The sequence below is a fragment of the Hibiscus syriacus genome, unplaced genomic scaffold (assembly GCF_006381635.1).
Source record: "Hibiscus syriacus cultivar Baekdansim isolate YM2019G1 unplaced genomic scaffold, ASM638163v2 tig00116962_pilon, whole genome shotgun sequence".
NCBI lineage: Eukaryota > Viridiplantae > Streptophyta > Magnoliopsida > Malvales > Malvaceae > Hibiscus > Hibiscus syriacus.
The window spans coordinates 2532135-2543996 of record NW_024063488.1 but is presented as its reverse complement, the minus strand read 5'-3'; the positions used below and the strand labels follow the sequence as shown (position 1 = coordinate 2543996).

The following is an 11862-nucleotide window of genomic DNA, read 5'->3' as shown; positions in this document are numbered from 1 at the left end:
TAGCCAAGTTGTCAGCCTCCCAATTCACGGACCTTTTAACAAACCTTAAGATGACACTAATAACAACATTAACAATATCTTTTACTAGTTGTGAAAACATTGAAGGACACAACTCTGGGTTCTTAATCCAATTAACTAAATTCGGTGAATCGGACTCAACAATTAGCCTTCCCTTGCCTCACCACTCTGAAGCCTCAAACAAAGCTAAACCAGCTTGGATGACCTTCAATTTAGCTAAACCTGGGGGGCCTGAACCAGCTGAAGCTGAAAAGGAGCCCAAAACCTTACCCTCTTCATCTCGTAGTAAACCCCCAATACCACTACTTTCCCAATCTCTTTAAACTGCCCCATCCACATTAACTTTAAAGAAACCCATGGAAGGGGGACTCCACAAGACAGGTGATGGATTAGTTTTCATGGATGGGTTAATCGAATTGACTAGCTTAGGGTCATCCACTAGGCAATTAAAGAGAATTGAACAATTAGGATATTTCGCCAAAAACCACTTAGCCACTCTTATCTCGATAAAAAGAACAAATGATTAAAATCATAGATTCCCCTCTCGAAGATCAACTTATTCATGCACTACCAAACAGACCATAAAACGGCTCCCGGAATAAAATTCCAGATTATAGACTATGGAGGAAGACTTTCCCAAGAAGAGAAAAAGACGTTGGGATGCTCTGGAAGGACCAAAGATAAATTCTACAATCTTAAGAAACACCCCAAAGACCCCATGCAATCGAGCACGAAAAGAATAGATGAGATACCATTTCTTGATGCACAAAACATAATGGGCATAGAGTGTTCTCTATCCCACTGACACCACGCTTTATAAGTTTCGATTTGACCGCCATTTTTTATGCACGACCTGTCACATAAAAGCCTCCACTCTTGGAGTAACAAAACATGTTGAAACTAGTTTTGACCATATCAGATCTTCAACAGAACCTTCTGTCAGTAACCTAAAACATGATTTCCTCGAATAAACGCTTTCCACATTTCCCGTCCAAACGCATTGAACATCTGCATTAACTCGAATACTAGCATTACCTAGTAATGATATTAGTTCCATCCACTACTCTACCTCTCAGTCCAATAAATTTCTTCGAAACTGTATGTCCCAACACCAAACCCCATTATTATGAAACCAAACTCGAATATTTTCCCTTCCTTATTCATAGATAGAGAGAACAATCTCAAAAATTTCATTCTAAGTGATACATTGCAAATCCACCTATCATACCAAAATAACAAATCATTCCCCTTCTCAACTCTTAAAAGAATATGATTCCTGAAACATTGGCTGAAAACATCATTCGTCCCACAATTATTAACCACTCCTCTCCAAATCCAAGATGACTTATATGAGACCCCATTGTCCATCAAACTTATTATGTTATCCAAATTATATTTACAACAAACCACTTTCTTCCACCATGACTCTTTTTATGTTTCAAACTTCCATGTCCATTTTCCCAAGAGAGCCCTATTCATAGAGTTTAGATCAATAATACCCGAACGCCCTTGACTTTTGGATTTACACACAGTCTGCTAGTTCACTAATGTCTCATGTTCTTTTGAGATGAGCCACCCCATAAAATGTTTGCCATAATGGAATTTAGTTTCTTCAGGATCTTATTCGGCATTCTGAACAACGACATAAAATAAATTGGCAATGCGCTTACGACCGAATTTACCAGCACAACCCTCCCTGCCAAAGAAAGAGTATTCGCTTTCCAACTCATCAGTTTCTTTTTGACATCTTTGAATTATTGGTTCCCAACAAAACCGAGTTTTTAGGTGCACCTAGAGGAAGACCAAGGTACTCCCTTGGGAAGCTTCCAACCGAGCACCCAATCTAATCTGCCCACACTTTGATACAAGAATCCTCCACGTTGATCCAAAAAATTATGCTCTTTGACAAATTTAGTTAAATCCCTGAAACAATTCAAATATAGTCAAAACTCTCTTCACATTCTTCAATTACCCTTCTGATGCACCACAAAAAATTTACAGATAATCGACGAACTACAAATAAAACAGCGGAAAGGCCTTATTAGTGTTACCTATCTAAACCCCACTGAAAAGACCCAACTTCACCACCTTGGACAACATCAAACTTAACATTTCACCCACAAGGTTAAACAACAAAGGTGATAACGAACACCCTTGCCGTAGCCCCTTGACATCTTAAATTTTTTAGTCGGGGAGCCGTTAACCAAGACGAATATTGAAGCTGAAGATAAATATTTATGGGTCCAAGAACGCCATCGTTGCCCAAACCCCATGTATTTCATAACCCGCTGCAAGATCGACTAATCTGTTGAGTCATAAGCTCTCCTAAAGTCCACTTTAAAGGCCACACCTCTTAAACCTTTTCTTCTCCAAAAATCGATCCTTTAATTTGCTACGAATGAACAGTCTAGAATATGCCTCCCTGGTACTAATGCAAATTAAGTCGGGCCTATAAGAGAATCAATGCAAGCCCTCAATCTTCTCGAAAGAACCTTCGACAGAATTTTGTAGAGACCACCTACTAAACTAATGGGCAGGGTTTCAAATTACGGTTCGAAAACGTGACAGCGCCCGCGAAATAACGGTAGTGACGCCATCCAAATTACCCGCTATACCCGCAATAGTGCCTGCTATGGCCGTAATTGTGGTAAACACGAAATGATCGAAAACGCGACCATGATTTGAAACCCTGCTAATGGTTGTCATCATTCAAAACCGGCCATAATCTTTCAAAAAAGTAAAATTTAACCCATCCGATCCTGGTGCCTTGTTGCTATCTGAGGAAGCAATTGCTTCCCAAATTTCCTCCTCCTTAAAGGACCTTTCCAACATCAAGCTCTGCGCTTCTGATAATCTTGCAAATTCAAGTTCCATTTTCTCCACTTCAACAGTAAGATTCTTGTTATAGGCATCCTTGAAAAAACTAAAAACACTCGCTTTAATATGATCAGGTTCAGAGATCCATTCACTATTCACTTTCAAAGTCTTCAACATATTTACCCTCCCCTATTCGCTGCACATTGATGAAAATACTTGGAGTTATGGTCTCCATCTAAAATCCGCTTCTTTTGAGACTTTTGGAACCAGATTAATTCCTTTTTTTTGTACAAGTCTCATAATTCCCTCTTTGCCTTGACAATGTCATCCCATAAAATTGAATTTAGCCCCTGTTGTATTACAACCTCCATATCTCCTATAGTCTTTTCAAGCTCTAAAATCCTTCCCAGCAACAAACTGTGTCTATTATTCGTCTAATTTGTAACACCCCCAACCCGTACCCGATCCGGATACGAGTCTGAGGTGTCATATTGACTTTTAAAACTTTGACTTATTACAAAAACTCAAGAAAATTCAAAACTTTCATTAAAGTCGCAGCAATTTGTTTAACTCAATCAATTAGTACATGCCAACTATATTCAATATACATAATACATCTAATTCAAGACATATTTTCTGATATTCGGTAAGAAGTAACTGACCGGTCTTGCTCCTCATCACTTTTTTCTAGCTTTCCAGAACCTACGTGTGAAACACTCACACGCTAAGTCGATGACTTAGTGAGTCATAAAAACATATAACCACTACTAATGCATTCATAATCTATATTTATTATATCATACAAAATCATACATTCTGTCATGCAACCACTATCCATTTGTACACACACATCATTCACATATTCTTATAACAGGTTTCATATCACAAAACATGTAAATCATATGTAAGGTGTTTATTATTATCTCTTTATTAGTCTTATTTTCGTTCTTTATCTTTTTGTCATATGTTCTTGCATCAATTCCTCTTAAGCAAGCTATATACACATCATCATATCACATATATCACTTCACACCATAAAGATTACAAACCAATCACATACTATCATACAAGGTTCTTTTATATTATTTCCTTTATTAGCCCATGTATACATGTGAGAACCATATATATGTGAGTCTATAGAGGTTGTGCACTAATGATGTCACCATAGCTCGTATAATTGCACCGAAGTGCCACGTAGAATTGCACCAGAGTGCCGCATAGAATTACACCGTAGTTCCATATAATAATGTCCATAAGGACCACATATCATTCCTTAAGAATCATATACATATACTAGGGATCAAGTATGTGTCTCACAAGACTTCACACATGTTCCAAAGAATATATATATATATCCCGAAGGACCGCGTAGACCCTCGACTCTTGGCATGCCAACTATACCCCTAGCTCTCAAGACACATAACATGGGCATTTTATTTTATACTTATCATTTCACATAACACATAGTTCACTTTCACATATCACGTAGCTTATATAACTTTTCGTGTCATTTTACATTTCTTGACACCTTGCTTGCATTCTATTATTATGACTTTTCATAATTACATATACACATAATCTTATAGTTCATTCACATGGCTCATCATAAATTTTCATAAGATCACACCCATTCACGTAGTTCATTTCCATATAATTCACCTGTACCTATTTGGTTTCTCATATAATCACAGAGTCTTATAATATTTCATACGACCTCATACATCACATCACCTAGATACATACTCAAATACTCATAGTCATATAGTACTTAAATTATTCCTATTCACATCATTCATGGTCATATTTATAAACATGCATTTTATATTCTATGTGCATATCATCACTTTATATCCAAATCTCCTAAGTGATATATTATTCTCAGTTCCTTTTATAGTTCAGTCTTATCTAGTTTTCCTCCATTCTCCATAAATCTTATAACTCTAATGCACAATTTCCCATAATTGATCATATCATTACTTATTTGTCTCATTTATATTTCTATTATTTATATAACCTTTACACATGTTTACCTAATTCAGTTTCACATACTTATCGCATATGCAAGTCTTCTAATAAATTATCATCAAAAGCTCCTATAACATCTTCTTATAACTTCATAGATCTTTACCATATAATTGGTCTTACATATCCCTATAACCAGTTCTATCAATATCTCCTAATATATATATATATATCTATTAATCTCATATTGTTCTATAGGTCAATGTTATTTAACTTATCTCACATTTTATTTAATCCCTTAAGTTGATTCCACCAATTCCCTTATATCTAAACCAGGTAATTTATATCTTGTTCCATATTTTATGTCACTTTCTCTTGTTAACACATAAGTCGTAGTTACCTTACATAATTTGTGATCCTATAACTTATATCACATGTTCATATAACAATTTTCCTATAATACATAAATCATTGTCATATAACTCATATCATATAAATTCATGCCACATAACATATAATACGAACAAAACATATTCACACAATATCAAACATAATCATACTTCTACTCCTACAATCATATTGGAAACAGACTTGTCGCAAGTCCAATTTCCATATTCAATACATATATTATAATAATATGCACTCACCTGGCCTCACTAGTTAATATCGATCTCTTATCTTTTCCTTGATCGATCTTACTTGCCAAATATTTCGGAATTGCTTTACGATTAGAATCTACATAAATGTACATTTTAAGGTAATTATTAGATACCTACACCTTGTAATTGGATACTAGCAACTTACACGAACCTATTAAACCAATATTCACAACTTTCCTTTAGGGGGGAATCGGTTCCCTCCTGTGGGGGAATCGGTTCCCCCATGACATTTTGTAAATTCTGGTTCGTTTGAGGGGGTATCGATTCCCCTTTGAATGGGTACCGATTCCCCCTTGAATGGGTACCGATTCCCATTGAATGGGTACCGATTCTCCTAGCCCAGAAATCATGTTTGAGCTCAAGAATCACTTCATTTTCAGCTCCACACTTCCTATTTCACTTCCTTTAATATTCTTAACTCAAATATACATACTTAAACTAATAAATTTGCATTCAATATCTCTTTAACTTAAAAATCCACTCCTCCACATAGCATTCAAGAATCATACCAATTTTTCCATGTTACCTAAACTTAATTCTAACACTTCTAGCTTATTATTCTCATAAATGACAAGTCAAATTCAACTTCCAATTTGAGTAATGAACTCTATTCCAAAATTTCATTCAAAAACTCTTAATCTTTAATCTCTCCTAATTCCACCATCCTTTGTTTTTAAGATGATTTAAGCTTTCCTTAAGCTTAATTATCATCCAATAATCATAACCAAATCCTAAATTCAGCTAAATATCAACTAACAAGATATCTTACCTTTGCTTATGGCTTCACGGTGGAAAAGAAGAGAATGAAGAAGAGAAGTCTGGAACTCTCTCCTATTTCCCACGTTTTATAATACTCAAAAAGAGAAGATAAAAATCTTTCCCATGAAAAGACCATTTTGCCCCTTTAGTTCATCCATCTTTTCTATTTAATCCAATATTAAAATTCTTTCCTTAACTCCCGAGACTTTTAATTTATTTCTAAATTGAGCAAAAAACTTTCAAAATTTGCAATTTAGTCACTGACCCTGATTTGGGATGTTACATAATTCCTGATTACATTCTTCGACTTATTCAACATTTGTGCAATCCTTCTCCTGTTTTTTGTCCTTCTTCATCTCTTCGAAAGCTGAAACCATTATTTCCTGAAAACCCTATTCTTCCATAAGATAATTAAAAAGTCTAAACGGTTTCGAACCCCAATTCACCACACTATTTTCAAGTAGTATCTCGTTATGATCCGATAATGATTTTGGGAGAATAGTCTGAACCATATTTTGATAAATACTCGAAAACTTGTAATCCACTAGGAACAAATCAAGTCTGACAAAGGCGGGAGACTCCCTGCTATTACACCACGCAAAGTTCCCAACAGAAGCTGGCAAATCTATTAGCTTAGCCTGAAAAACAAAATTACCAGGCAGTCTCATTGAATGAACATTCTTAGCTTTCCCTAGTTTCTCCTCTGGGGACAAATAGACATTGAAATCACCCCACACAAAAGGGACAATCCATCTGATCTAAGAAAAATAACAGTTCCTCAAAGAAACTCTCCTTTTCAGATTCAACTATCGGGCCATATACATTGACCAAACATCATACCTCACCATTATACTTTATTTTGCCCTTAATTGCTATGAACCAACTGAAGATAAAGTGTTGTTCAATTTCGAACCAATTTTCATCCCAAATGCTAATTAAGCCCCCCGCTGTCCCTTCTGAAGGGGATGAAACCGACCCTTTCAACTTCCTCTCACCGAGTTTCCTTAATAAAGCCTGATTTGCTACCTCCAATTTCGTCTCCTGCAGAAACACTATAATTGGTTTCTTCCATGAAATCAAGCTCCTCACTGCCCTTACCTTCGCTTTACTTCCCAATCCCCTGATATTCCAAGAAATGCATGAAAAAATTGACATATAAAAAGATTCGACTACCTCCTTCAGCGATGTGGCTCAATTCACACCTCCCCCAACCTTGCTATTACGTCCTCTTCAAATTTCCTTGCAAAGGCATTCTTCCCCCACGAAAAGTTATACCCAACAGATTGCTCACCTTCCATGTGGCATTTAATGTACTTTTAAAAAATGATCAAAATACACCCATACATCGATTTTTCTTTTAAACATTTGACAATAGAGGTTAAGGAGAGTTTTCACTATTAAATGAATGAGCACTTGAGCAATTCCATGCACTAAAAAATAACTCGATCGCAAACAAATATAGAATAACAGAAACAAGGAGCAAACCTCTAACAGGAGGTTCAATATGAGCGGCCCCACAAACTGTGAAAGATCATTAAAAATCTACATATTTAAAGGACAAACAGCAAGTTTAAGGGACAAATATTAGGGGTAAAGCAATTGCACAAAACAGAGAATTGCTATTTTTCAATTGAGAAACCTTTCATAGATAAGAAAATGAAGATGTTTAAAAAAAGTGACCTGTCTAAACTCTCAAATACTGAAGAAAAAAAAACACTTCCCAAAGCCGCCAAAAGTTCAATAATTAACAAACATTATTTTCCTATGCAATTTCTATGTGCGAGAATCCTCCTAATAGGTAGGACATCGGTTTACACAGCCTGCAGGTCACTACTTCAGATTACAGTGGAGTAGATGACTATTGGGCCAACCTCATGATAGAAAGGTGAAAAATGTGAAATGAGGAAATCTGATCAGATTCTTTCCCATTATTCTAAGATAAAACATTTTAGATTACATTCTAAGGATGCTATGAACCAAAATGATATGGCCTTCAAAATAGACAAGCCTCTTTGATGTTCATGTACATGCAGAAAGATTGAAAGACCAAAGCCAACTCTTTGCATATGTAACATATGCACTGAACCATTAAAAATTCTCCAAAAAAAATATAACTTAATAGTAAAAGTTCCATAAATAAAAGGCATCAGAAATTTCCAGGAACATAGGTTATTACCTTCCAGAAGCCTCCCCACCAAAACCTAAAGACCAAGAAGGGGATGAATTAGATAAAGATGAGGATAGTGATTAACTTTTCACGAGCTATATCTAGCATTAACTGTTTCACTAGAAGAATACCGTTCTCACCCAAATACATGCTAAAGAGCTAGAGCTCAAGTTTGTCCCAACCTTTTAGATTTGATTGTCTCCTTAGACAATACAAGTCAACTTCCACTAGAAACAATGGTACCATTATTTTCATTGTCATTTTATCTGATTACTTGTTTTATTTATCTCTTCAAATTACTAATGCAATAATACGAAAAAGAAAGGCGAAAACTATCTTTAGTCATAGAACCAAATATGAAAAGTGGCATAACTAAGGCTATATTTCACTACCTTCCTCCAAGACTGCTATTCAATGCTCTTAAGAGCCATGGTTTGGGCCTTCGTGATTCCTCAGCCCAACATTTCTGAAACCTACAAAGTCGGACATAGATATCATACATCATCGCGATGCATAAAATTCCGAGAACCAAAATATAATTAAAATATCAGCACATACTTGTTGTTTAGCGTTTCAGTCTGATCCCAAGTATCTAAGTTCCAGACATCCTTCTCTGTGATAGGCCTTTTATAGACTTGCTCCATTAGGGGGCTCATCCACGAAAAAAATATTTCTAGCAAAACGGAAATGAATACAAGAGAATCAAAGGCGAATCACAAGTACATATTTATTCTGACCCACTAGAGATATCTATGGTTACCAATTAGCATCATGACAAGATTAGGGCTAAGAAGAAACAGAATAGAACACATTGTTAAATTTTCATCCTTATATCCATTGGGATAAATTCATAGTTAGAAAGCAACAAGCATATAAAATTCCCATTACAATAAAATATGTAATATTATTGTAAATTAAAGGCTAAAATTATTCATGATGACTGTACAATACCAGCTGAAATGTCACGTATAGACCAACCATGGCAACATACTAGGCATCAAAGATATAAGGTTTACAATATTTTTTATTTTTGAGAATAAGGACCTACATCTTGATCAACATATAATGTTAATTCATGACCCTACTAGGCATCAAAGATAAGTACAGAAAGATATACATACTGGAAAATATATTAACATGCCTCTCAGGACATATTTTCTCTCCTCCGGGAAGTTCTTCATATCCAGCATCATCCACAAGTTCGGTCCGCATTGGGGTATAACCAGGGTATGGATCCAAATCAGGAATATACACCAGCAAGAGTATCCCAAACAAAATCTAAACAAGAAAAGCAACCTATCTTTTAGCGTGTAATCAGAAAGGGAAAGATAAGTGTAAAATTTGTGCAATGTAATAATTACAACACTGGCCATGTCATTATTGTACAAAGGGTTTTGAGGCAAACTCATTATTGTCCCTAACAATAGCCTTTTGTGAATAGGAAAATAAAAAGGCAAGATAACACACCTTAGATAGGACCTCACTTGAGTGTATATACAGGATGGAGCTGCACAAGTATAACAGAAATATGAGTCTTCACAAACTGTGATTGTTCATCAAATATGAAATTTTAACATATTAATGAGGTTAAAGACGAAGAATAGTTCCATGTTCAAAACAAAGGCAACTTAAGCTACCAACAGAAACATACCTGTTGTAAAACTCCCTTACAGAAAGAATGAGATTGAGCATCACCGCATCCCCTATCAAAGTATAAATGACACCAAATCTGACAAACCATCGAAATTCACGAATATAGACTTTAGTTTCCACAACAATCATGACAAAAATAGAACACCATGTGAGAGCTTCCACGATCAAAGAAGCAATCTGCACAAAGAATCAAAACAAAAGGCTTCAGATATGATTTACATTAGCCAACAGGACTAAATTAAATATCATAACATAGAGATTGACCGATCCTTCTTAAACTTATCGTGATTTCTGGCTCATAAAATTGCAAAACTAACTTAAGAAAAATAAAGAATGGCACTAGGATCTGGAAAGATTCATGTAATAAATAGTCGATGGAAAATGTAGACCATGGCACATGCATCTTCCAGCATGTATATACATAACATTTAACATATAACACAACAATTCCTGTTTCCACAAAGCCATAAAGTAGCACTCAAATATAGGAAACATCATAATCCACAAGTCTTCAACCACTGAAAGTATCTCCAACCAGGAAAAACTGATACTGAGATAGAGCAGCCAGCTTGGAAGAAACTATACAATAAAATATAGAGTACAAGAAACTGCCATCAATGTGTTTAATGTTGGTTCGAGTAAGGCTGTAAAGAATATATTGCATCATATTTGCAACCCTACTATCTGGTGTTTCCTTCCTTAATGGACAAAAGATTGCAGGCTAATGAAATGCAACTCAATGGCTTTCATTTCACTCCATCCTCAAATAGGAACAAAAAGCATTTACACAAATTACAAATATATAACCCAATTTTGCATAAAAATAGAAGCCAATTCAGATTAAATTCAAACTACTCATCCGAAGGGTAAAGTACAACAAAATATTAACACATCCAAATTAGCAAAAAAACCTACAAAAACAAATAAAGAGATTATTAGGCAGCATAGGGTGAAATACTACCTCAAATGGAGCAAGACCAGGCTGTCCATCCAAATTTAGAACTGAAATCCCCATGATCAACCTGAACAGAGGCTCAGCAGTAGCATAAAGAGCCAGCAGACAGAGCATATAGTTATAATATACAGAAGCGCTGAGCTTTGAGATCTCTCCTGATGAGCCATACTCGATAAACACAAAGATCCAATAACACCAGATGAGATATGGTGATAACCAGAGAATCAGTTGCACAGGGTGTGTATGCACCAAAGGCATTAGACACAGCCCTTTTCCATACCCCATCAGCCACTGGTCTACAGAACCAAACCAATGGCTCAAAAGCCATTATTTTCTTGTTGCTGCTTTACACAATTCTCTTCACTTAAAAGCACAAAAACACCCACCAACTTATATATTTCTCATCGCTTGCCTGCAACCGATTTAAAGCAAATTTAGCGCTAAGTCAATAAGCAAAACCAAAACATAGAGCGCGAAGACCATTGTCCATCCTTTTTATTTGATCTTTCCTAAACTTCATCGGCGTTGACATTCAAACAATTATACGGTGATTTTTCCAGCATCAAAAAAAAAAGAAAAAAAGAAAAAAGCGCCCAGCAACAATTTGAAATAAATAAACAGTAAAATTTTGTTCATAAGTTCATCGGCGTTGACATTCAAACCTTTATACGTATTGTATTATGCATAAGTTTAAAATTAGTGAACAATAAAATTTGTTGCACTCCCAATATAAATAAATAAAATATTTTATATAAAAAGACTATTCAGTGACGCATCATAAATCGAGTGATAAAAATTTTGTACATAAATTTATTAATATTGTGTTCGATCGTTTAGTGGTGTTTTTTTAATTATTTTATTTAAAGATGAAA

The 11862-nt window shown here is 35.3% G+C and overlaps 1 protein-coding gene across 1 annotated transcript; it reads right to left on the bottom strand.

Annotated features, from left to right (window-relative positions):
- Nucleotides 1–7520: 7520 nt before the first annotated feature.
- LOC120190187 (ABC transporter C family member 2-like) lies at nt 7521–11318 on the bottom strand. The gene is made up of 9 exons (XM_039193301.1): nt 11240–11318; nt 10997–11145; nt 10034–10212; nt 9850–9889; nt 9504–9660; nt 8941–9055; nt 8775–8855; nt 8392–8416; nt 7521–7757 (listed from the first exon to the last, which is right to left on the bottom strand). Exons 1-9 carry the CDS (start codon nt 11316–11318, stop codon nt 7521–7523), a joined length of 1062 nt encoding a protein of 353 aa, XP_039049232.1.
- Nucleotides 11319–11862: the final 544 nt, after the last annotated feature.